This window comes from Agelaius phoeniceus, chromosome 23, assembly GCF_051311805.1.
Source record: "Agelaius phoeniceus isolate bAgePho1 chromosome 23, bAgePho1.hap1, whole genome shotgun sequence".
Taxonomy (NCBI): domain Eukaryota; kingdom Metazoa; phylum Chordata; class Aves; order Passeriformes; family Icteridae; genus Agelaius; species Agelaius phoeniceus.
The window spans coordinates 7,135,663-7,162,175 of record NC_135287.1 but is presented as its reverse complement, the minus strand read 5'-3'; the positions used below and the strand labels follow the sequence as shown (position 1 = coordinate 7,162,175).

The following is a 26,513-nucleotide window of genomic DNA, read 5'->3' as shown; positions in this document are numbered from 1 at the left end:
AGAACTGAGCTGGGGATGGGCCCCAGAACCTGCTGAGGGGGGCTGGGAGCAGAGCATGGGTGTAAGAGATGAAATGAGGGATGTGGGACTCCAGGCAGATCTCCAAAATGCAGTTTATTACAAAATGCAGTTTATTACAAAATGCAGTTTATTACAAAATGCAGTCTATTGTATCCAAGGTGTCACAGCAGTCCAGGGTCGTGGGTGACAGAGCTGTGCCTACAGCTGTCAGCTTTCTTTTGATTACAAATGCATTTTATACTTTTCTTTTGGTTCCAATGCATTCTATACTTTTCTTCTGGTTACATTGCATTATACACTTTTCTTTGCTGAGCATCTTCATACAGTAGAACCAATCTATACCTTAACTATTATCTATAGCCTATCATAACTACTGTAATTACCATATTCATGTTACTGTTCTCCAATCACTCAAAGTCAGTACATTACAGTTTAAGCCAGAAGTTGGTTTTCAGTTTTCTTGCAGTAGAAAATTCTTTTTTTCTACTTGCAACATTTGCTGCCTTGTTTGCAAATGTGCTTTTGCAAATTTGTGTGTGCAAATTTGCCTGTGCTTTCTGCTTGGCAAAAACATCATCTTATTTGGGGTGGGTTTATCCTTTGCTCTAAGCCATAGAAACCCCTTCTACCTCACACACCCTTTGCCTCCTTGGTTAGCCAGTGAGACTGGCTCAGCAATTCTTTTCTTTTATATCAAAACTTGCTTTCATTTCTATTCCTTCTTCAGATCACAGAATCACAGAATGATGAGGTTGGAAGAGACCTCTAAGATCATCGAGTCCAACCTGTGCCCTCACACCTCAACCAGACCATAGCACCAAGATTATACATTGAAAAATCTTCCTTCACACACATATCTGTGAGATTTTCATCTTCTAACCCTGGCACTGCCCTGCCAGGCCAGCAGCAGGGGCTCAGCTCCTGGAGGCTGCAGCCAGAGCCAAAGTCACACCAAATTAACCTTGGGGATGCAGATTTATGTCTGAATTATCGGGGCTGGCAATTTCCTGCTGCAGTAATTGAGTTTGTGCCTGTTCCCAGCTGGTGGCAGATGCTCCAGGTCACATTCCTGCATTGTGTTTACATTGAAATGCCCACCTGGAGCTGGCTGGGAGGGCAGGGCTGGGCTCAGGTAGTGCCAGGTAACCCGGTTAGCTCTGCCTTTGTGTCTGAGCCCCCCCAGCTAAGGGAACACTCAGCTCCCTGGCAGGTCCAGGGTGTCTGGGAAGGAGCATGGCTGATTGCCTCTGTGATAAACAAGCCCTAAATCACTTCAAAGCTGAGGCCAGAATGGCTGGGGAAGAATGCAGACAGTGAAATAGCAGGGCCTGGGACGTGATTCAGAGATACCAGGGAAAAACCACAGTCAATTCTGCCTCCTTCTTAATTACAAAAATAAAAAAAAGCAAAAGGAAGTGTTCCATGAGCAGAGTGACTGAGACACAGCAGAGCTGGGAACTGGCATTTAAACCCCACGGCCTGGGGAAAGCTGTTCCCCTGTGGGTGACATCCCAGGGGCTGCACAGCTCACTGACAGCTTTAACTCATTGCCAAAAAGCTTTTTCTGCAGCCAGGCTCATCCTCCAGCTGTCCAAGCCTCCAAAATCCCCAAATCCATGCTTGTGCTTCAGGCACAATTTGGAATTTCCCCCCTCAGCCCACAAACCCAGTGAGGCCAGGTGAATTTTCCAGGTGAATTCCAGGGCTGGGCACCAGCCCTTCCCTGCTGGGATGTAAAAAAGGTTGGGAAATATGATTTTGGAAGCCTTTTCCAGAATCAGGGATTCTGTGGGGTCAAGGAGATGCAGCAGGAAGCCCCAGGAGCTGCTCCAGGCTCCTAAAATTTCTCAAAAGCAGCATTTTCCAAGCTCAGGGCATGTCAGACAAATTCCACCTTTTCTCTGGTTTTCCTTCTCTCTCTTGTTGATTTTCCTCTGCCCCTTTTTAATGTCTGAGTGGGCTCATGGTCCTGTGGCATTTTCCAGCATTCCCTGGAGCAGAACATGACCCTGCTCAGCCAAAAGGAGCAGCACATTGGGCAGCAAAGAGCCCAGCTCAGCTCTCCTGGGAGAAATCCTGCGAGAAATCCTTACAAAACAAAGACTTGAACCAACTAACAGCAGGGCAGCCTCAGCAAAACCTTTTGGTGGAGTGCAGTCTTTTCCAAGGCAAGAAAATGAATTCCCTGAATGGCTTGTAAGGATTTTTTTTTCTGCTTGGAGCAGATATTAAGGATTTGCCCAAAGAACAGCAATAAAACCTTGCTGGTGATAAGAAGGCAGCTGTGCCTTGCTGAGGAGCAGTGGCAGTGCCATGGAACCAGGCCAGAAATGCCCCAAACCTCAATTCTGTCCAAGCTGAATTTTCTCAGTGTCTGTAACATTTCCCTTTTCTTTCTGAAGCCAAGGCCTTGCAGGCCAGCAGCAAACAAAGGCTCATTCCAGCCCTTCTTGCAGCTAATTACTGCACCTCCTGATTGCTGACCTGGCCTAATGCTCCTCTCTGTAATTGCTCCAGATGGACCTGGAGTCTTTAATAGGACATTTGCTGTCCAGAAAGGCTGCTGGGGATTATTATTTATTTATTTTTGCTCAGAAGAAGTTCCCTCCAGGATGGGGAGTTCAGCCGTGTTCTCTGGATTTTCTCCTGGTTCATTTGGAGTTGATCTCTGTACCTGATTATTTTTTTAAAGGGAAATTCAGAGCAGGGATGCTCCAGGGGTGGTGTTCTGTTCCTCCCAGCACACTGCTGTGGGTAGCACCAATCCTGGCCACAGAAAAAAGCTGTTTAGACTCACAAATTCCATGGTCCCATGACCCCCCAGACCCAGGCTGGGCAGCACATTTAGGGCTCTGCACCTTTGAGGGATATAAATCTTTTCCTGGGCTTTGTTTGGGTACACAAGATTCTTCCCAAGGCCACAGAGGTGTGAGGAGCTCTGACTTGCCAAAATGAGAGCCTGAACTGTGATATCTCCTCCCCAAACTGTCCCCACAGTGCTGAACTCCACCCCTCACTGCCAAGAACCTCAGGCTTTAAAAACAATCATTTTTGGGCTCGGGATTGTGGGGTTATTTTGATTTTTTTTCCCAAAGAGGAGAAGGAGGCCAGCAGCAAATTGCACAGGAGAAGAGTTCCCTGCTGTGCTCTGAGGCAGAGGAGAGGAAAGCAGCAGCTGATCAAAAGATGTTGAACTTGCTGGGGATGAGCTGCCTGCTAGGAGCAAACAGCAAGAGCTCCTTGATTCCCAGCCAGGCCCTTTGCCATTATTCTAATGGAAGTGCAGCTCACACCTGCACTGATGGAGCTGGCTGGGGAGCAGCTTTTGGAGGGGATAACGTGGTTTTATTGCAAAGGAAGGGACAGGTTGGGGAAGATGAAACAGGAAAGCCTTATCAGTATGATTGCCTGGCAGAAGATTTGGAGAATATGGAAACTATAAGCGAGATTGAAATGAAAGCAAGCTTTGAGATACCTCAGTTACTGAACAGCTGGAAAACAATGGTGTGGCTGCTGAAGGTGATCCCCTTTTGATGGAACAACACCCTCTGCTTGCAGACAGCCCCAAGGGGCAGAGCAGACCCTACAGCTTGGCAGAAGGGGCCCAAAGAGGAGTTTTTAGGGTTTAAAATGTAACACAGGATGGTGATGTAATGTGGTTTAACTCTCCTTACAAGGTTAAATATAAAGTTTGTACACAAAAAAATTAGAGGCAATGGCAAGCAAGTGGTTTTCAGAGCCCTGGATGAGGGGGACACAGAGGTTCTGGGGCTCTGAGCAGGCTGCAGGCTTGGCCTTGCTTTCCAAGGCTTGGAGAGGAAAGAGTTTGTTTAGAATGTGACACAGGATGGTGATGTAATGATTCTTATAGGCTGTATGGAAATGCTGTAGGATTTGTGTCTTGGACTAGATTGGTCAGTGAGAATCAGAATATTCAACACAGAAGAAGATTTATGGTGTTGTAATGGGAACCTCACTCTCTCTTTACCTTTTTATGCTCTTACCTTTTTTACTCTCTTACCCTCTCATCCTCTCTCCCCTCAGGCCTGCTCTGAGCTGTGCCTGGCAGCTCCCAGCAGGGCCCTGCACCCAGGCCCTTTGCAATAAACTCCAAATTCCAAGACCAGAAGAAGATTTATTGTATTGTAACAGGAACCTCACTCTCTCATCCTCTTTACCACTCTCCTGCCTTCTCTCTACCACTCTCTTTACCTCTCTCTCCCTCTCTCGGGCCTGCTCCAGCTGTGCCTGGCAGCTCCCAGCAGGGCCCTGCACCCAGGCCCTTTGCAATGAACCCCAAATTCCACTACCAGAAGAAGATTTATTGTATTGTAACAGGAACCTCACTCTCTCATCCTCTTTACCACTCTCCTGCCTTCTCTCTACCACTCTCTTTATCTCTCTCTCCCTCTTTGGGGCCTGCTCTGAGCTGTGCCTGGCAGCTCCCAGCAGGGCCCTGCACCCAGGCCCTTTGCAATAAACCCCAAATTCCAGCCCTGGCTGCAGAGATCTCTGGTCCCCTCCCTGGGGCTGGGAGGGCACAGGGAAGTGCTGGAGGGCCTGGGGAGGGAGCAGGAGGAATCCTGCCAGGCCAGGGAGAGGCTGAGCAGAGCCAGGCACGTCTCTCACTGACGTCTGCCACAGCACAGAGCCTACAACCACCTCCTTGCAAGAAAAAGAAACACAGAGAATTCACTATTCCTTCTTACATTAAAATCACTGCCTCCTACATTCACATCACTGCTGTCAGAAACATCTTGATTTTCCACACCTAAGGGGCTATGGAAAAAAACAAGCATTTCTGCTAAAAATAAGGGTTTTTTCCCCCCCACAAGCTGTATTTATTCAGATCTCTTTTCCTCTAAAACGCAGCATTATTTTAATTTTAATTTAATCCCATATCTGCATAATTGCAGCACTGCCAAACAAACAAATCACAGTCTCTGGGAAGCAGGAGCAATGCAAAACGTGGATTTAACCAAATTCAATTCCAAGCATTTTCCTGTGAGCATTCCCTCACAGAAGAGCCACACTTCTGACTGAAACGTCCACATTTTCATCACTACAAGCATCTCCCCTTCAAACCAATTTTACATCAGAGGATTGATATTACAGTCAGATCCAGCTCTGAGAGAGCACTTAGGAAATCAGTGCCAGCCCCTCCTGAAACCATCCCCTGCTCTGCTGATTGATTTGCTCTGAGTTTCTTGGTGTGCTGCTTGTGGGGAAGCAGGGATGGGGTCCTGACAGTCCCATCCCTTACCCAAAGCTGTCCTGGATGGAGGTGATGCAGAGGGAGTGCAGGCAGCCTGTTAGGAAAATAAACCCACAAACACCAGAGGTTTATGTCCAAAAAGGAGACAAAGGAGTCCTTTGGCTTTATTCCAGTCAAGGGAGAGGCCATGGGGCATCCCCTGGGGTCTCTCCAAGTTTTGGAGGATGCAGCCTCCTTTTTATCCCAATTTCCAGCCACATTTCCCTTCTCTCTTTCCCCATTTCTGAGGTACTTGAGAGGTTCAGACTCCCCAACACACCTGATACCAGAGATTTCCCTCTAATGTACAACCCTCCCTTTTAATTTTGAATTCTTGAGGAATTTAGGGGGTTTTCCCCATTGGCTGAGGTACTTGAGAGGTTCAGACTTCCCCGAACACCTGATCCCAAAGATTCCCCTCTAATGTGTAGCCCTCCCTTTTAATTTTGAATTCTTATGGAATTTAGGGGTTTTTCTTCCCCATTGTTTCTTTCATCTTTCAATGTCTAATTTCATTTCTCAGCAAACCTAAAGTTTATTTGTAAAAGAAAATCTCTTTTTCCATTCATCAATAAATTGAATCCTTCCCATTGTTTCTTTTCTCTCCCAGTGCTGGTTTTATCCACCAGCAGAGCCACAGCTGGTTTGGAAAGACAAATCCACCATTCCTCTCAAGCCCAAAGCACACCCAGGATTTACAGAGCTCAGGATGATTCCTGCAGGGAGCAGGGCTGCAACAAGATCAGCTTTAGAGGACCTTAAATTTCCCTCCTCTGGTTTTCTGTCTTTGTCACCCCAAACCATGCTGGGATTCTGTGAGGGAATTGAAGAGCAATTGGTTTGGAAATCTCCCCGTGGTTTGGAAATCTCCCCGTGGTTTGGAAATCTCCCTGTGGTTCAGGATGTCTGGAGCTGCTGCAGCCCAGGGATGCTCAGAGTCATTCCACAACTCCCTGCCAACATCAGAACACCACCCTGCTTACCCAGGCAGCTCTGAGTACCTTAAAACCATAATTTTTGAGGCACAACAACAATTTTGATCTTTTGGAATCTAAACGAGCTGTTTAGGAGGTTCCTGCCCTGCTGCTGCTGCCATGCCCTGCCAGGAGCTGCCTGGGCTGTGAACTTTGGGTAAGAACGTGAGATAATCAGCTGCAGATTTATCAGCAGGGACAAAAGACTGAAATGGAGTTGAAAAAGGCAAAAGAAAAAAAAAAAAAGAAAGGGGAGGGGGGATGGAGATCCACGAATAATTTTAGAAATAAGCTGCAAGTTGCACAGTCACAAAGCGGAGGCTGGAATGCACTTTTCCAGAGTTTGTAAAGACTCATTTAATTTCTATAGAAACTGAGCAGCAAACAGGTAATTTTCTCTGCAAATTGCTTCTATCACCTCTGGAATGCTCTGCAAGAGCAATGTATTTCCCTCATGTCTTCTTAATCCCCTGTTATTTTCATTATAAATTTAATTAAGCTCTTGTAGAGAACATTCCATGACATACGAGCTGAGTTTTGTTTTTCTGCTGGAGCGGGGACAGAAAGGAGCTGCTGAATAAGTGGCAATTGGATTTCTTCTTTTCTGGGTAAATATTTCAAATGACACCAAGCAAGGGAGACATTTGCTGAATCAATACAGCTGAAGCTGAGGGAAGGAGCTGCACAGGAAGGTCTGAGCTTCCCAAGAATTCCTTCAGCCAGGCCTTTCCTCCTTGGAGAAAATTAGGGAATATCAAAAGCAGGTAATTCAGGGAAATGCCAAGATTTTTGGGGTTTTTTTTTGTGGTTGCAATAAAAAAAGTCAATTTTTTACACTCGCTGCAATCCAAAATGTCACCAGCATTTCATTTCATAACCTGCCCATCTCCCCACTTCACCAACAGCAAATGTTAAAAATGAATCATTTAATTACAATTTATTTTAAATGATATCTAAAGGCTCTGGTGCCAAAGCATAGTGAAAAACTGGGTTTGAATACAATACACATCAATACCCCCTTAAGTTAATATAAAATGAAAACTGCATTAGTAGAGGTTTGGCTTTTTAACCCTCTTTTTAACCCATTTAATCTCACGTTATCAGGCAACAACAGCTCCCCTGCAGAGCTGGGGTTGTTTGTTTCTATTTCAGCCTCTTCCCAGCTGAGGGCCATGACAAGTCACCCTCCCAGCAGGCACGTTTGGGGACTCAGGAGTCACAGCAGGGCTGTCAGAGCTGCACACCAGGGCTCTCACTGTCACCAGGGAATCAAATCCAGCAAGAAGATGTTTCTCACAGGACTGATTGAGCTCTGGAACATCTTCCTGAAGGAAACCAGGAATTATTTCCCCCCAGAGACACGACTCAAACCTTGACCTGCAAGCAGCCAGATCTCCTGTGTGATTATTCTGGAATTTCTGTTCCCCGAGCTGCATCCATTTCAATACTCTCTAGCAGTGATTTTTCCTCTCTGCCTTGTTTTATTTCATTCTTGTTACAGAAAGGAGATGTCAGGAAATCTGACACATTGCTGTGCCAGCAGCAGGTGAGAATCTCACGATTCAATTCCCACCTGTGCCAGGGCCATTTTACACCAATTTTCTCTGTAGGAAAACATGGAATGAAAGCAATAAAAGCTGTGTGTGCTGCGCACAGCTTCAGCACTGCCTGCATGAACAGGGGGTGCATAAATCCCTGCTCAGGAAGGATTCAGTAGGAAAGCACTGCCTAAAGTATCACCAAGCCAAAACATTCTACAAGCTTGGAAAAAAACTTGTCATCAAATAACTTCATTTTCTTTTACTCTCTGAGCATTCACGCTTAAAAACTTCCATTTAAAAAGGGCAAACATTTTCCTGCAATCAGCAGGGGACAGGACAAGGTGCTTTGAGGCATCACAGCTGATGTGGGAAAGCTCAAGCTGCAGATTTTAGAGCTGGTGAATTTACAGATCTGTCCTTCCTGGGATAAGCCTGGGGATCTTCACCTCGTTCAGAGTCCTGTTGCCAGCTTTGCTCCCCTCCTTGCTCTGGAGCAGGGTGATGATGTTCTCCCGCTGGTGCCTCACGGCCAGCTGCAGGGCCGTGCACCCCGTGATGTCCTCCACGTCCAGCAGGGCCCCCGCCTTCAGCAGGGTCTTGACGATGGCCATGTTGCCCTTGAGCACGGCCAGGTGCAGCGGGGTCCGGCCCACCTTGTTCCTGGCGTTGACGTCGGCCCGGCACTCCAGGAGGTTGATGACGCTGAGGAAGGAGCCCCTGAGCACGGCGAAGTGCAGGGGGGCCCAGCGGGACCTCTCGGCCGTGTTGGGGTCGGCCCCGCAGCGCAGCAGCTCGCTGACCACGGGCTCGTCCCCGTAGCGCGTGGCCAGGTGCAGCGGCGTCCAGTCCATGCCGCCCTTGGCGTCCAGCCGGGCGCGGCTGCCCTTCAGCAGCCGGATGATCTCGATGTGCCCCTTGAAGGAGGCCAGGTGCAGGGGGGTCCAGCCTTTGTCCGTCCTCAGCTCCACGTTGGCCCCGTACTTGATGAGTTTCTCGCAGATCAGGTACTTGCCCCTGGCCACGGCCAGGTGCAGGGCGCTGTAGTGGTTCTGGTCCAGGCTGTTGACGGAGATGCCGTTCTTCAGCAGGTACTGCACCACCCTGAACTTGCCCCTCTCCACGGCCACGTGCAGCGGCGTCCTGAGGTTCTTCTGCTTCCTCTCCAGGTCGGCCCCCTGGCTGGCCAGCAGCTTGACCAGGCCGACGTGCCCGAAGCCCGCGGCCACGTGCAGGGCGGTCTTGCCGTCCACCTCCTGCGCGTTGGGGTCGGCCTGGCGGGACAGCAGCACCCGCGCCACGTTCTCAAAGTTGTTCTGGGCTGCCAGGTGCAGCGGGGTCCACCCGTCGCGCTCCTGGGCGTCGGCGCGGGCCCGGTGGTCCAGCAGCAGTCGCGCCGTGCGGTCGTCGCCGTGCTGGGCCGCGAAGTGCAGTGGGCTCCAGCCGTCCTCGTCGGCCGCGTCCACGTCGGCGCCGTGCTCGATGAGGAGGGCGCAGATGTCGGGGAGCCGGCGCTGCACGGCCAGCAGCAGCGGGGTGCAGCCACCGCCCGCCGCCGCGTTGGTGCCGGCCCCGCGGCCCAGCAGCGAGCGCACCTTGGCCGCGTGGCCCTGCAGCACCAGCAGGTGCAGCGGGGTCAGGCCGTTCTCCTGCACCCTGCCCAGCTCCTCGGGGCACAGCTCCTCGGGGCTGCCCGCCTCCCCCTGTGGAGGTGGGAGAGGAACCTCCTGCGGGTCCTTTCCTAAAGGCAGGGATGCAAAATGGGAGGAAAAGAGTGAAAAACGCCCAGGAAGGGAGGGAGAGCTTGTGGCTCTTGGTAGGACGACATGGAATGAAGTCATTTAGAGATAAGGAAAGTAAAATAAGGCCAGACATGCCCTGTGACATTTGGCCTCTCTCTCACAGTACCTATTTCCTGAATAGTTCATTTTTCTTAACTTAAACTTTTCCTTAACTTAAACTTTTCTTTAACTTAAACTTCTCCTTAACTTAAAATTTTCCTTACTTTAAAATGTCCCCCGCATGGAAAACCTTATGAGCCACATACTTCTACAACAAAACAAACAACTTTTATAGCTTCCCCTTCTTTCATTTTCAATTCTAAAGCTGGTCCCCTACTTACCCCCACTTCTAGTGTCTCGAGGGAAGGTGAACTCCTCTTTGTCACCCTGGTTTTCAGAAAGGAGGAAAGGAAAAGGATAAAACAGAGTGTTTATTTGCATTCTGTAATGTTTGCACAAAGTCCTTTGATGCTGCTCTGCAGTTTTGTGTCATCATTTGAGAGTTTTTTATCCAATCCTGTTTTTGCACCCAAAACTCAGCTAAGCCAGTCATGACAGAGCAGGAATGGGGGAGCCTGAAGATGATCTCTGGATATCCATGAGCTTTTCCTCCTTGTGCTCATTTGCTCCCAAACACACACATATTCTGCTTCCTGACTGCATGGCAGCATCCCAAAGTGATTTCTGTTGTTGTTTAGGGACCCCCAAGCCCCTACTTCTTCAGGCCTCTGGTTTCTTGCACAGCTTGGCAAAACCCTCTAAATACCAATAATTCTCAATTCCTATCTCTCCCTGTTTTCTAGGCATAATTACTTCAGTTGCTGGGATTACATCGTGACTATCCAGGAGCCTGATTTTTTTCTTAGCCAGAGAAACATCGGGATTTCAAACTATTAAAAAAAAAAAATTCTGTAAGAATTGTTCAAAGAGGAACATCCTCAGTTTTGTGCACAGAGAACCCTGTGATTCTGTGTTTGCTTGAGTTTCTTTTAGTGACTGAGGTCACCATGATAAACCCACTTCACCTGAGCAGGTCCAGAAAAGGGTTTTCCTCTTGGACTATTTATCATTCAGTGCATTTGTTAATTAATTTGCAAGTGTCTCATCCCCATAAATGAATTACAGAGGCACAGCCTGTGCAGACACCCTGTGAAGGTGCTGAGGGGCACCTTAGGGAGGGGAAAGAGCCTCAAGGCCTGGTCAGAACAAGGAGCAGGCTCAGAGGAGTTTCCTGAGAGGCTTGGTGGGTTCTGCTCACCTGCTGGCTCCTGGAGAGGGCCGGTTTGTGGGACATCTTCCTGACCAGGCGCTCGTTCTCCGGGTCCTGCACCAGGCTCTGGATCAGAGCCAGCAGCACGTCTGTCTCCACAGGGATATCTGCCAGGGCAGAGCAGCTCGGCTGTGCAGGCTGCCCCAGCTCCAGAGCCAGGCAGGACCCACGTGGGAAGGGAGGGAGAAGGGATGAGGGGATGTGGGACAGCAAAAGGGCACCCAGCTGTTAAACCTCAGAGGTGGAACTGGGAAAACTGACACAAACCCTGCTTTTGTCAACCCATGGGGCTCACCCTTGGCTGATCCATGTCAGAACCCAGGAAATTCCTCTGGCTGCCCTGGAGGACTTGAGACCCTAGCAGGGGGCTCAGAGACCTTGGCATGGAGTCAAAGACACCTGTGCCTTCGATTTTAGCCCATGGAAACAATTACCAGCTTTGTGAGGAGTTACAAGCCACAGGGGTTTGAATAGAATGACAGTGAATTTATCACAGGGTGAAAATGTAGAATTTTGGGGGTTTTAGAATGGGGTTCAGGGGGCAAGATGGAGGAATCTGGGTGTTTCCAGTCTTTCTCCTTCTTCTTCTTGGCCTCCATCTTCTGCTGGGATGGTGGCACTTTTGGATTGGTTTAGAATAGAGATAGACTGTCTAGCATAGGTGATAGGTATTGGGAAGTTATGGTAAATAATGTACAGGTAGTTTTAAGTATAAAAAGATAACAACGCCCTGAGGGTGGTCAGAGTGCCATGAACCAACGTGCTGGACAGATCTCAGCAGGTCAGAGAAAGAATTATAGAGATAACAGAAAAGAAACAACCTTGAGAACAAGAGCCAAGGAATTCTGCCTTCTTCTTCGGTTTCGGGGCTGGGAAAAAGTGATTTTCCAACACCTCGGGGTCACACCAGAGACCCCATCAGATCCACACCCCAGTCCCACCTGCAAAGCTGGGCCTTTGCTTGGGGTCCTGGTCCCAGCACCTCTTCATCAGGTCCACCATCTGGTGGCACTCCCCGGGCCAGTCGTCCCTGATGAGCTCCAGCCCTGGCCTCTTCCCCGCTGCCACCTTCACGATGATGGCCATCATGTTGGCCCCTGGAAAAATCCAGCACCTCTGGGTGTTCTGCCTGGGAAAAGGGCTGGGATGGACATTCCACGGGTGCAGGGTTTGTGTTTACCTGTGTAAGGCTTTTTCTGCATGAGCACCTCCCAGATGACGATGCCGAAGCTGCGGGAGAGGAGAGACTGTGAGCACTTGGACATGAGATGCTCTTATTGCTTCTGCCTTCTGGAGAAATGGGGAGGTCAGGAGGGAGGTTGTTCAGGAGGGAAGGATTTCATCTCCCAGAGCAAAAGGATTTCATCCCCCAGGCCAAAAGGATCAGGCCTTGTGGTTCTGCCTCATGCATCTCCTTTAGAGTGGGGTCATCACCCTCCAAAGGGTCTGAGCAGGCACTTGGAGCCTCTGCTGCCAAAGTCAGTCTCTCAGTGCCTTTTTTCCACTTTATTCACACTGAGGTTTCAAGCCCTTGGCTCCTGCAAGTTCCTGTGGCCATGCAAACCCTCCTTTCCCTCTTCCCTCTACCCTCTGTGCTGCAAAGGCCACGGAGCTGAAGAATTTCCAGACATGGACTTGGGGCTCATGTGAATGTGCTGCAAAGCTCCTCACCCAAAAGGACAAAAGCCAAGCTGAAATCTCTTCTCTGCCTGTTCCTGACCAAAATGAAGCTGAAGACTGAGGCAGATAAGCCAATATTGGAATTGTTTTAAAAGCAATCTCAGCAGGGACTGTGATGAAAGAGCAGCACTGACTGTTTGGGCTCTGCTGTCACTCATTTTTGGGAACAGGGTGTGATGGCACCTGGGGCAGAGGGTGCAGTGGGATGATGATTATCCACAGAGAACTCCCTCCCTCTCAGTCTCACCCCTGAGGTCGGGTACCCCACCTTCTAAGAGGCAGAAAAGCAGAATTTAAACAAACTGAGGCAGTGTCCAGCCCCCCTTGCTGGGTGTGACAGCCCAGGGACACCCCTGGGTGCCCTGGGCCAGCCCTCACCTGTACACATCGTACTTGATCCCCGGGGGTTTGCTGTTCTGCAGGAACATTTCGGGGGGGATGTAGCTCAGGGTGCCCCTCAGAGCTGAGCTCTCGATGTACTGCATCCTGCTGGACTGCTCCATCCACTTGGACAGCCCAAAGTCGGAGATCTGCAAGCAGGAACAGGGAAGCTGCCCTAAAATGCTCACGCTCTGCCCTCCTGCTGTCACCCAGACATCCCCATCTTTGGGATCAGGGGCAGCAGGAGGGGAGAGCAGCTGGAGCTTGACAAAACCCTGAGAGCCTGCAGCCACTGAGTCCAGCTGGAGCCCTAAATCCCCAGAGCTGGCCCAGAGTCGCCGTGTGATGCTGAGAGCAGCGCGTGATTTGCTCAAAGCAGCTGCTTGTTAAACACCCCACAGGTCACTCTTTCACGGCTGCTCCTGCAGAACCTGATTTACTGGGGTAATTCTGTCTGGCAGGAATTGCCTGGCCCTGGTGTGAGCCGTGGCCGTACCTTGACGTGCATGTTCCCATCCAGGAGGACATTCCCTGGCTTCAGATCCAAGTGCAGCAGGGGAGGGCTCATGCTGTGCAGGAAATTCATGGCCAAGCCCATCTCATGGATCACCCTGAATTTCAGCTGCCAGGACATTCTGTGGGTGGGGAGGATTCTCTCCAAGGAGCCCCTGGCCATGTACTCCATCACTATCCCCAGGGGGCTGTTGCACACCCCGTAGATGGTGACAATGTGCTGGAATTTGATTTTCTCCATCTTGCTGGCCTCCTCCATTAGACAGTTCATGCTGGTCCTGGAAAATGGAAAATAAAAAATAAAAATAAAAAATAAAATAGAAATTAAAATCTAAAATTAAAATTAAAAACTAAAAAAATATTAAGAAATAAAAATAAAAATAGAAATAAAAATAATTAAAAATAAAAATAAAATTTAAAAAATCAAAGAAAAAATACAAAAAAAATACAGTGGGAGCAAGAAATTTTGTCAGTTGATTCACGGCTCAGTAACTCTGTAGTAACTCAGTGGCACCCAGCCTTTCTGAGCACTGCCTACCCCAAAAAGATTGGTCCCAAATTCCCCGTTGAGTTGATGGTAATGCTGCCACACAGGGATCTTTTGCAGATTAAAATCTGACATGGATGCTGTTGTGACTTCTCCAAATGAACTGAGGTTTATTATGTGGTTCATTCAGCCACCACAAAGAAAAGATGAAAAGCTTGCACTTGTTTCAATCCTTAGCAGTGAGGACAGAGAGCCTGTACTTGTCCCACTGCTGAAATGGCTTTAAACTGCCCCGGGGCAGGGTTAGATGGGGAGGAATCCTTCCCTGTGAGAGTGAGGAGGGGCTGGCATGGGATTCCCAGAGGCTGCCCCATCCCTGGAAGTGTCCAAGGCCAGGCTGGAGCAGCCTGGGACAGTGGAAGGTGCCCCTGGCCATGGCAGGGAGGATTCAGATGGGCTTTAAGGCTGCTCCCAGCCCAAAGCACTCTGTGGTGCCATGACATTCCCAGTGTTTCCCTGGCCAGGAGCAGGCAGGGAGGATTCAGATGGGTTTTAGGGCTCTTCCTAAAGCACTCTGTGGTGCCACAAAATTCCTGGTGCTCCCTGGCCAGGGGCAGGCAGGGAGGATTCAGATGGGTTTTAGGGCTGCTCCCAGCCCAAAGCACTCTGTGCTGCCATGAAATTCCCAGTGTTCCCTGGCCAGGAGCAGGCAGGGAGGATGGAGATGAGCTTTAAGGCTGCTCCCAGCCCAAAGCACTCTGTGGTGCCATGACATTCCCGGTGTTTCCCTGGCCAGGGGCAGGCAGGGAGGATTCAGATGGGTTTTAGGGCTCCTCCCAAAGCACTCTGTGGTGCCATGACATTCCCGGTGTTTCCCTGGCCAGGGGCAGGCAGGGAGGATTCAGATGAGCTTTAGGGCTTCTCCCAAAGCACTCTGTGGTGCCATGACATTCCCGGTGTTCCCTGGCAGCAGGATGCCAGGGGCAGGCACAGCTCTGTGCCACACCTTGGCCACACCTGCAGCTCCTCCTGTGCCTGCAGCTCTGTCCCTGGGCACGGTGACTGCTCCCAGGGGAGCTCTGGCATGGCTGCTGCTGGCTGCCAGCTCTGGCAGACCTGTTCCTCCAAATCCTCCCAAGGCTCACCCCTCCCGACCTGCTGAACGAGTTTGGGGGAGCAGCCAAGCAGCAAAGTGCCAGGAGTGCCTTTAAAAAGCACACCCTGGGAATGGAGCTGAGCTGCCAGCAATTGGGCCAGGTCATTCATTCATTGATCTAAAATGGTTCAGCCAAGCAAAATCTCCTCACAGTAAGACCCACCCATGGGTTGAGGAATCTGGGGTATTTTACTACAATTGATAAGACACAGAATTAAAACTGATTATTTGACTCTTTTTTTCCCCGCCACAAACAAGAACAAAATGCAAATGTAGAATCTGCAGAGCAAACTGAGGGCAGTCAGTGCTCAGCCTGAACTCAGTTGTTGTCTGTAACAAGAAATCACAAGAGTGAGATTTTTATCCTGGCAGGATCCTTCCAAATTTGAGGGAATAAAATTTTAAATTAAATAAGTCCATCAACTCTGCTGTTTTTCCATCAGCTCTGCCTGTATTGGATGTGTTATCAGCAGTGGTTGTGATTACCTGGCCCTGCTCCATCTCCAGACTCAAGGTGGGCACCAGAGGAGTCTCTGCAGGTGAGAGACAGAGCAAGAAGCAGAGAGGAGCTGCAGGTGCCCCATGGAGAGGAAGGAGATGTCTGGAGGCTACAGGAGCAGGGCAGCAAAACCAGCTGTAAATCCTCTGCCCCTCATCTTTAAACCTGGTGATGAATTCAGTTTGATGGATACAGCTCAGCCCCAGTGTCCAGTGGCAGCTGTAAATAACCCACCAGGCTGCTTTAGTCTGTGTGTGAGGTGCTGAGCTCAGCCCCAGGCTTCAGCCCTGCTCTGTTCCCCATGTCCCTGTGCATCCACACAGGACAAGGAAAGGCAGAACTCCTATTCCCCGCTCCCTCTGGGTACACAGCCCTTCCCAAGAGCTCCTTCTGCAGAGTTTTATCCCCCAATCCCTCCAGCTGGGACGGCCAGAGCTGCTCAGGGGTTACCTGTCCACGCTGGAGTCCTGCAGCAGGTACAGGGAGCACTTCCCTGCACAGACCATCTCCTGTGCTACACCTGGCCAATTCCCCACTCCCTCTGGGTACATAGCCCTTCCCAAGGAGCTCCTTCTGCAGAGTTTCATCCCCCAATCCCTCCAGCTGGGACGGCCAGAGCTGCTCAGGGGTTACCTGTCCACGCTGGAGTCCTGCAGCAGGTACGGGGAGCACTTCACGGCATAGACCGTCCTCCACCTCCTGTGCTTCACCTGGTACACGTGGCCAAAGCCCCCGCTGGCCACTCGCAGCCACTCATCCTCGAAATCCTCCTTGCTGAACACGGTCAGGCTGCCCAGCCTGCCCCGCTCCGTGCCCATGGCACAGCTGGTTCTGCCTGCCTGCTGGGGAGGCACAGGAGCTCCTCCTGCCCCGCCTGCCCTGCCCTGCCCAGCCCTGCCCTGCCCGGGGAGGTGGGGATCCACCCCAGGCAGCCCTGGCAGCCCCTGCCAAGAGGTGGATCCTCAGTGGGGCTGCTCACATATTCTGCTTTTCACTCAGGCTCAGCTCCAGCCTGGCAGCGTGGCTCTGCCCGCTCATGTCCAGCACTGGGTGGGCAAATCCTCCGGGAATTCCAGGTGGGAATTGGTGCAGAGGACAAGCCTGCAGTGAATTCAACAAGCCTGTGTGAATTCTACATATTCACACGTGGCTCAGCTCCAGCCTGGCAGTGGGGCTCTGCTCTCTCATATCCAGCCCTGGGTGGGCAAATCCTCCAAGAATTCCAGATGCAAAGGACAAGCCTTCAGTGCAAAGGACAAGCCTGCAGTGAGTGCTCCGTGCTGAGGGTGGGATTCCTCACCTGGGGCATCGGCACATCCTGGGGGAAAGGGAGCTGGGGACTGGGGCAGGGTGAGGCTTGGAGGGAGCAGAGAAATCCACTAGGCAGAATTGTACATGAGAGATGTGGAAAACACTCCAGAGAGAACAGAGGGGGGAAAAAAAAACAGAAACAGCTGGATGGAGAGGTGGAAAACACTCCAGAAAGAAGAAAAGCTGATTTTAAAAAACCCCAGAAGCAGCTGGATGGAAAGGTGGAAAATACACCAGAAAGATAAAAAACTGAGTTATAAAACACCCCTAGAAGTAGCTGGATGGAGAGGTGGAAGACGCTCCAGAAAGATGAAAAACTGAGTTTAAAAAACACCCCAGAAGTAGAGAGGTAGAAAAAAACACTCTAGAAAGATAAAGAACAGGAAAAACACCAAACAACCAGAACTAGCACATGAGTGCATGAGGCTGAGAAAAAACCTCAGCAGAAATACCAGAAATGTGGCAAACCAGAGCAGTTCCCTCAGGGATAAAATAAAATCAAATCTCCCTGGAAGTGGGTGTTTGGAGGAGCACAGACTGGTCAGAGCAGTTTAACCCTCACCATGTGAGCACAGGGGCAGCGCACACACCTTCAGCTGAAAAGGGGTTAAAAATTCTCGTCTGGATCTTGTGCATTTGTGTCTTTAATGCCTCAGCTCTCTCTGGAGGTAGCTCAGTGGCAAATACAAGGTGGTGCTGATTTCCTCAGAGCTACAGAGCAATTCAAATAATAATTAGCACTGCTGCAGGGTCATTGTCTCACTGCCAGCAAGCCTTGACCTGGGGTTTTTAGTTCTGTGGCAGAATGTTGAGGAAATCCTTGGGGGAAGCCTGGCCCAGGTGGAAATGTGAGTTACTTGTGTTAGGGGTGTATGTGAGGGGTTCTGGCAGTCCCTTCTTTGAAGGAAAGAAGGGGGAAATAAAAGAGGGGAAAAGGCTCTGCAGCCTTTTAGGGAGGAAAAACCCCAATTAGAAGGCGATTGCTGCCAATGCCCTGGCACTGCCCACCCGGAGTGATGCCCTGCTCCCCTCCACTCCCAGCTGCCAGCGCAGTTCTGGAGCCGGGGACAAGCACAGGGGCCCCATTCCCTCCCCTGCAGGCACAGACCAGACCAACACTGCAGGCTCAGGTTTATTGCAGAGCTCAAGGAGAGGGGAATGCTCAGCCCACGGCTGCAGAGGGGCAGCAGCTGCTGCTTCTCTCCCTCCCCACACCTTCCCAGGGGCAATTCTGGGCCAACAGCTCAGGAGCTGCAGCTCCGAGGGCAGGAGGAGCAGGAGCTGAGGTCCTGCTGTCATCCCCAGCACAGGCACATCCCTCCCTCCATCCCCACGGGTGTTTCCTTGCTCACTCTCCCTGGGTTGCAGCTGCTGCAGGAGGCCCTGGACAGGATGGGGCAGCCCCAGCTCCTCTGGGACAGGGGGATGTGGGGCTGGAGGGGGCTCTCCACAGCCCCCAGGAGAGCCCAGTTTGTGTCCCCCATCCCATGGATGCCTTTCCCCAGTGCATTCCAGCAGATTCTGGAATTCTACTACTTCTGGGGTTCTCTGACCATTAGTGGGGAGTTGGAGAAAACAGCAGCAGGGCTACAGGGCAAGGAGGAAGGCACTTGGCTCCTGGGAGGTGAGAGAAGCTGTAAATCCCAGGGGACACATCCCTGGGGCTCTGGATCCTGTCCAAACGCCCAGTTCCATCCTTTTCCTCACCACCTCTCCCTGGTGGCTGTGAGGGCACAGTGCTGCATTCCCACCTCTCCCTGGTGCCATCTCCAGGGCACAGTGCTGTGTTTCCATCCCTCCCTGGTGCCATCTCCAGGGCACAGTGCTGCATTTCCCTGGTGCCATCTCCAGGGCACAGTGCTGCATTTCCACCTCTCCCTGGTGCCATCTCCAGGGCACAGTGCTGTTTCCCTGGTGGCATCTCCAGGGCACAGTGCTGCATTTCCCTGGTGCCATCTCCAGGGCACAGTGCTGCATTTCCCTGGTGCCATCTCCAGGGCACAGTGCTGCATTTCCATCCCTCCCTGGTGCCATCTCCAGGGCACAGTGCTGTTTCCCTGGTGCCATCTCCAGGGCACAGTGCTGCATTTCCCTGGTGGCAGCTCCAGGGCACAGTGCTGTGTTTCCATCCCTCCCTGGTGCCATCTCCAGGGCACAGTGCTGCATTTCCCTGGCTCTCCTGCCCCCTGCTCTCCCCTCTGCTGCCCCTTGCTGTGCCCAGCCTGGCCCTGCAGCCGGGGCCCTGCAGCCATCCCTGCTCTGCCCTGCAGTCTGTGGGCTCTGGTGCACAAGGGAAGGGAGGGAGGAGAGGCAGGCTCGGGGCAGAGGTGGCATCTCCTGCTCCCTGCTCAGCAGGAGCTCTACAGAAGCAAAGCAAACTCAGCTGCTTCTCTGGTGGCCGGGGGAGCTGCAGGAGCAGTTCAGCTGCTGGGATCACAGCCCGGGCAGTTCTCCAGGCAGGGGATGACGGCTGGGCTTGGCTCTCTGCCGCCGGTGCAGCCACAGCCCCATGAAAGCAGCGGCCAGGACAGCACAGCCCGCCAGGGCCCCCAGCAGGATGGGCAGCAGCGTGGCAGGAGCAGCACCTGGACACACAGAGAGGCAATGGAGCAGTGAGAAATGTTCTTTGCACAAACAAGCACAGCCACAGGGAGTCAGGGATGGTGCCAGCGGGTTTTGAGAAGTCTCTCATATTTTACCAGCTCTTTTCTAATAGCTACAAACATCTAATGAACATCAGCCAGCTTCTGTGTTTCACCTATGAACAGTCCTGTCCCATGGCCGCCCTCATTCTGCACGCTGCAATTCCTCACAGACAGAACATTCTGCCTCATTTTCTCCCCTTCCCTCCTCCTAAAGCTGGAGTTCCTCACAGGGGCCTTTGGAGCTCTGTTGGATGTGGCACTGATTAACCCCCACATCTGGGATCCAGGGAGGCCAAAGCAAAGGTCAGGAGTTGTTGGGATATAACCTAACCAAGAAAGTGATTAAAAATGTCCTGGTTTTCCTACAGCAGGAAAAGCTGAGCAAAAACCTCTGCAAGAGAAATGAAACCAGGAGAGCCCCACCTTCCTCTGGCTTGTACAGAAACCTGTTGTTCATCCTCCAAACGGGCCCGAGGGAGACCAGCCTGTGCAGGTTTCCATGGCTGGTCCTGTCACTGGGCTGGGCAAGGGGCTCCACACTTTCCAAGCAGTCCTGGGAAAGAGATGGAAACACCTGGGAGTGCCCTGGACAGAACCTCCTGCCCCAGGCCCTCCTCAGTCCTTTCCACTTCTGTTACTGTTCCAAAAGGTGAATTTCCAATCCTTGGACCAGCACATGTGTAAATCTTTATTCCCTGATTTCCTTTTCTCAGGGATTACCAACTATTGCCACCCTTCCACACCATGAACTCCTCTCCCAGACTCTAACCAGGGATTGGCCATGGGGTGACCTTGGTGTGGAGGCTCTGGAAGCACCGAGTCCCTCCTGATCTGGTGGGATCCCTGCTGCTCCTGTGGGAGCAGATCCCCCCTCAGTACCTGCTCACATCCTGGCTGGCCGGGCAGGCAGACCCTCAGCTCGCAGTGCAGGTAGGCCACGGAGTGGTTCAGCATCTGGAACAGCTGGATGGAGAAGCTGGTGGCCCTGGAGCTGCCACCCTCCAGCAGCTGGATGTGTCTGCACTCCAAGGGCAGCCTGGCAGGGGCAAACAGCAAACAGCTCCAGATCCCAGCACAAACTGCACAGCCCAGCCCTGCAGCCCTGTCTGAGGGGCAGGAAAATCCAGCAACAGCAGCGTTCCCTGCTGGAGCTGCCCTGCTCAGAGCCCCGAGCAGCAGAGCTGTTTTGGGATGTTGGTTTTGCTGTGGTGTGTCCAGCACCCCCTGAGGGTTCACAAACCTCGGGCAATGGCCCTCCCGTGTCCCTGGGGGCTGAAATAAATGGGATGTGAGGTTCCAAATGGCTGGGGTGTGCCTCCCCAGCAGGAAGGGGATGCTGCACCTCTGGGACAGCCCCTGGGGGACACCCCCGGGGTGGGTTATTTCCATCAATCCTAAACAAAGGGGGGAAGAGTTCCCCATTCCCACCTGCGGAAGAGGCAGCACTGAGCCCCCGCAGCCCCGGGGCTGGCCGAGGGGGTCACGCAGCACGAGTGGAGCTGCAGCAGGGCCCGGCTGCTGTCGCTCTGCAGGGCCACCAGAGCCACGAAGGTGTCGTGGGGCTGCTCCGAGCGCGGCTCCCCGGGGGCTGCGGGGCTCAGGCTCAGCCGCACCGAGTGGTTCCCGACGCCGCACGAGTCGCTCACGACGGCGAGCCTGGGGACAAAGGGGAAAAGGGAATAGGATGAAAGGGAATAGCATGGAAAAGGGAATAGGATGAAAGGCAGGCAGGCAGCAGCAGGCAAAGGGAGCCAGCCCGGGGTACTTGCCCGTCCAGCGCGGTCGCATCCGAGCGCAGCCCCCTGCTCTGGTGCCAGTCGCTCCGCGGCGCTCCGGGCTCCGGGGTCACCGCTGTCCCCAAGGCTTCAGCTGCTCCGTCTGTCACCTCCCTGGTCCTGCCCTCCTCCTCCTCCGCCTGCTCCGTGCCCGGCAGCAGCCCCGGGGCCGTGCCCGCCGCCCCCAGCCCCGGCTGCCCCGGCACGGTCCGAGCGCCGCTCCCGGCCCGGGGGCTCTGCGGGCCCGGCGACACCGGGAGGGGCTCCGGGCCCCTGTCCCTGTCCCTGCCGGGGCCAGCAGGGCCCTCGGTAACGAGACTGTCAGCAGGGACTGCTGGGGGTGGGACTGCCCGGGCCGCAGTGCCAGGGATGGAGGGACCAGTGACAGCTTCCATGGCACCCTGCTCCAGAGAGGGGGACACCTCGTCCGGAGGGGGGGACACCTTGTCCAGAGGGGGGGACACCTCGTCCAGAGGGTGGAATGCCTCCTCCAGAGCGTGGAACATATCCTCCGGAGGTTGAGACATCTCCTCCACATGGTGGGATACGTTCTCCAGAGGGTGGGACACCTCCAGAGCGTGGAACATCTCCTCCAGAGGGTGGGATATGTTCTCCAGAGGGTGGGAAACCTTGTCCAGAGGGTGGAATACCTCCTCCAGAGGGTGAGATATATTCTCCAGAGAGTGGGACACCTCCAGAGTGTGGAACATCTCCTCCAGAGGCTGGGACAGCTTCTCCAGAGGCTGGGATACGTTATTCTGAGGGTGGAACATCTCCTCCAGAGGGTGGGATACATTCTCCAGAGGCTGGGACACCTTGTCCACAGGGTGGGATAGGTTCTCCTGAGGGTGGAACATCTCCTCCAGGGGGTGGGATATGTTCTTCAGAAGATGGGACACCTTCTCCAGAGGCTGGGACACATTCTCCAGTGGGTGGAACATCTCCTCCAGAGGATGGGATCCATTCTGAGGGTGGAGCATCTCCAGAGGGTGGGATATGTTCTCCAGAGGGTGGGATACATTCTCCAGAGGGTGGAACACCTTGTCCAGAGGGTGGGATATGTTCTCCAGAGGGTGGGACACCTTCTCCAGCAGGAGCCTGGTTGATGCCAGCAGTGCAGCTGGCACGGGTGCCTGGGTGTGCAGCTGCCTGGTAGGGGCTGCATCTCCTCCTGCTGCCCCCTCAGGGCTCCCCAGTGCCACAGGGAGCTGCCCTGAGGGCTCCAGCACCACCCTGGGCTCGGGCTGCCCAGCTGGGGCTGGCAGCAGGAGCAGCTCTGTGCCTGTGAGCGGGGACAGTGCCACCTGGGCCGCAGGGACAGCAGTGCCCGCTGCCTGTGTGGCTCTGGGGTGTGTCCCCAGGGCAGGGACAGGGCCCGGCTGGGCTGCAGTTAAACCCAGCTGGTGTCCCAGGGCTGCTGGGGGTGGCTGAGCTGTGCTGGGGCCGGCCATGGCCAATGGGGACACGCTGGTGCCCAGGGAGCCAGCAGCTCCTGCTGCTCCTGCCCCACTGCTGGCTGCAGCTGGCCCTGAGCTGGGCTGGGGGGACAGCTCAGGAGCTGGGGCAGGAGGGCTGGTGGCCATCCCTGCAGGGCTCAGCACAGCCAGAGCCTCCCCAGAAATGGCTGGTTTGGTTTGGGTCTCTGTGGGGAGCAGAGCTTGTTCTGTGGGGAGCACACCCTGCCCTGTGGGGAACAGAGCTTGTTCTGTGGGGATCAGGCCCTGCTCTATGGGGAGCAGGCCCTGCCCTGTGGGGAGCAGACCCTGCCCTGTGGGGATCAGGCCCTGCTCTATGGGGATCAGGCCCTGCTCTATGGGGAGCACACCCTGCCTTGTGGGGAGCAGGCCCTGCCCTGTGGGGAGCAGACCCTGCCCTGTGGGGTGCAGACCCTGCTCTATGGGGAGCACACCCTGCCCTGTGGGGAGCAGACCCTGTCCTGGTGCTGCTGCTGGGCTCTGTGTGGTTGTCAAGGGCTCAGGCACAGCAGGGCTCAATTCCAGCCCCAAACCCGGGGTGGGACCAGGTGTCCCAGCAGTGATGGGCGCTGGGGCTGCCGTGGCAGGGGCAGGCACTGCAGCCCGGGCTGTGCTGCCCACTGTGGGCTCCCTGTGCCCCTGCCCAGCTGGGAGCACTGAGGACGTGCTGGGAGCTGCTGGAGATGGCAGCAGCTCGGGGCCTGGCAGCCTCTGAGGATGGGCCTGCAGGGCTTTGGTGCTGGGGGGTGCCCTGGGAGGGGGTTTGGAAGGCAAACAGCCCGGGCAGGGGCCATGGGCTGGGCTGGGGGTGGGCACTGAGCCCCCTTGCCCTGCAGCCCCCGTGCTGCCCCCAGGCTCTGGGGAGCCCCGGGGTCCCTTTGCTGCCAGGAAAGCAGCTCCAGGTGAAGACTGCGGCCTTTCAGTGGAGAAATACCCTCTGGAAGGGGAAGATTGGAGGCTCTGGGTGGGCACAGGGGAGGTGCCAGGCTCTGCTGCCAGGGAAAGCAGAGCAGTGGCCTGCTGGGCATGGGGAGCAGCAATCTGCACCTCCTCGGGCAGCCTGGGCAGGGTCTGCAGTGTGGGGCTCACCCTTGGCTCCAGCACAGGGACTGGGGCTGAGGGCACAGCTGGGGACAGGGCAGCAGGGACAGGATTGGCTGGCACTGGCTCAGAACTGACTTCTGCTCTCCCTGCTGGCTGCCTGGCCACAGTGGGCAGAGCAGTCCCAGCTCCCACAGACTTCCCAGCGGCATAGGAGGGACCGGTGTTCACTGGGGTGCCCTGGCTGCTGGCAGGTGTCCCCATGCTGGTGGCCAGGGGGGCCATTCCGAGGCCACCCTGAGGAGGGGGCAGCCCCTGTGCCCTGTCCCTGGGCAGCAGGACAAACACAGGCCTGACCAGGACCAGGCTGGAGGGGCTCAGCTGGGAGTGTGCCAGGCCCAGCACTGAAGAGTTGGGTGCTGCCAGGACCTGCTGGATGGAAAGGAGCCCCCCAAGGCTGGAACTGGGGAATCCAGGGGGCAGAGGGGAATCCTGCATGGGCTGCAGGCAGATTGTGCTCTCAGTGCTCTGCAGCACGAAGGACAGGACTGGGGACGAGGGCAGCAGGGCCAGGGGCTCCCCTCTGGCCGTGCTGGGGCTCTCAGCAGCCGCACCAGGGCCTGTCCTGAACTGGTGCCCCAGAGCCTGTGCCAGGGCTGCTGGCACCTCCCTGGGCACCCCTGGGCCAGGCTGGGATGGGGGCGAGGGCAGGGCAGGAGCTGCCAGCTCAGGGGGGCTGGGGGGGACAAGGCTGGGAACTGCCTGGGGCCTGTGGCTGGGTGCTCCAGAGGGGCTGGGGACAGGGCTGGATGCTGGGGACAGGGCTGGGGCCTTGGGGACAGGGCTGGCTGCTGGGGACAGGGCTGGGGCCTTGGGGACAGGGCTGGATGCTGGGGACAGGGCTGGAGAATCCCTTTTGGGGATGGGGCTGGCTGCTGGGAACAGTGGTGGAAGATCAGTTTTGGTGACAGAGCTGGCTGCTGGGGACACTTGAGGAGAATCAATTCTGGGGACAGGGCTGGATGCTGGGGACAGGGCTGGAGAACCAGGTTTGCTCCTTCTCCCTGTGCTCACCTGCAGCATCCCAGCCAAGGCTCCCTGGGGCACAGGAGGGGCAGAAGCTCCTTGGAGCTGGGAGCCAGAGCCGGGAGGTGAGGATGAGGTGCTCGGGGTGTGGAGGCCTGTGGGCTGCATCCCAGCAGCAGCAGAGGCAGCAGGAGGCTGGAGCCCTGCTGGGACAGGATCCCAGGGCAGGAGGTCACCGTTCCCAAAGGTGGGCATGCCTGGAGAGAGGGCAGGAGTTGCTTCTTTGGGAGCTGGGGAAGGTCTGGGTGTGGAAATCCACAGCTGGGTTAATGAGGATGAGCTCAGAGGAGGCTGTGGGCTCTCAGGGGAGGGAGGATTCCCAGGGCTCCCTGTCCCTGCCCAGGGAGCAGCATCTCCTTGGATTGCCATTTCCTGGGAGCTCCTGTTGCTCCCCGGGGGAAGGTGCTCGGTGCAGCTGACAGGCAAAGAGAGGGGCTGCTGTCCATCGCTGGTGCCAGCCTGGAATGGAGATGGAAGGGATCCCTCAGCAGCTGGGGCTTCCATCCACAGTGCAGAAGGGAGGCTGTGAGGAGCAGGCAGCTGGGCTGGGTGTGCTGAGCCCTTTGTGACAGCTGAGCTTGAGTTCCTGCCTTTGCTGCTCCTTCCAGGGCTGGGAGCAGCTCCTGGGCTCGGGGAGGTGCCCTCAGCCCTGTCCCCCTCGGTGCTGGGCTCGGGGCTGGGCTGGGCTGCTCCAGCAGGGCTCAGGGCCAGCGCCCCACCGCCAGCACGGCCACTCCTGGAGGCACCTGGGGACACAGGACAGCCCTTGGGGTCAGCTGGAGTCAGCCCTGAGCTGCTGCAGCAGCACCTCAGCACAGCTGAACGGGGCAGCACTGCCAGTGCCAGTCCCAGTGCCAGTGCCATTCCTGGTCCTAATCCCAGTCCCATTCCCAGCCCCATTCGCAATCCCATTCAAATTCCCAGCCCCATTCCGAGTCCCAATCCCAGTTCCATTCCCAGTTCCATATTCCCATTGCTATTCCCAGTCCCTTCCCACTCCCATTCCCATTACAATTCCCAGTCCCATTCCAAGCCCTATTCCAATTCCCAATCCCATTCTCAGTCCCAGTCCCATTTCCATTCCCATTCCCACCCTCCTCCTCTGCTGCTGCCACTCGGCACCAGCTGAAGCACCCAAGGCATGAAGCAGCCAGAGAGGAGCCCTTGATTTCCAGAGAGGAGCCCCTAAGGCTGGCCCAGGACAGGCAGGAAAGCAGCAAGAGCAGAGCCAGAGAGGCAGAAAAGCAGCAATAGCAGAGGCAGAAAAGCAGCAGAGCAGCAGTTCTGGAAAGCAAACCAAAGCCCAGCACTCACCTGACAATTCCAGCAGTGCAGCTGCCAGCAGGACCAAGAGGGGGAATTTTTCCTGCATGTCCTGAGCCATCCCAGTGAAGGATGTCCCAGCTGGCAGCAGCTCCCTGGGCTCACTGCTGCCTCCCAGGTGCTGCTCTGCAGGGCAGCAGAGGGCTGGGTCACTTTATAGGAGCTTAGGCCAGACACCAACCAATAACCTGGTCCAGGAAAAAAAACCCTGCACCAATTGGAATCAATGGGTTTTGAACAAAAGAGCAGAGCTGGGCAGGTTTGCATCCAAAAGGTGGAAAATGTGCCTGTGAACACCAGAGC

At 54.3% G+C, this 26,513-nt stretch overlaps 1 protein-coding gene across 1 annotated transcript; it reads right to left on the bottom strand.

The window, feature by feature from the left end:
* Positions 1–8,065: 8,065 nt before the first annotated feature.
* ANKK1 (ankyrin repeat and kinase domain containing 1) lies at positions 8,066–16,372 on the bottom strand. Its single transcript, XM_054647563.2, has 8 exons — positions 16,188–16,372; positions 13,396–13,690; positions 12,897–13,048; positions 12,019–12,068; positions 11,780–11,935; positions 10,827–10,945; positions 9,910–9,955; positions 8,066–9,528 (listed from the first exon to the last, which is right to left on the bottom strand). Exons 1-8 carry the CDS (start codon positions 16,370–16,372, stop codon positions 8,195–8,197), a joined length of 2,337 nt encoding a protein of 778 aa, XP_054503538.2. The 3' UTR covers positions 8,066–8,194.
* Between the last annotated feature and the right edge of the window lie 10,141 nt (positions 16,373–26,513).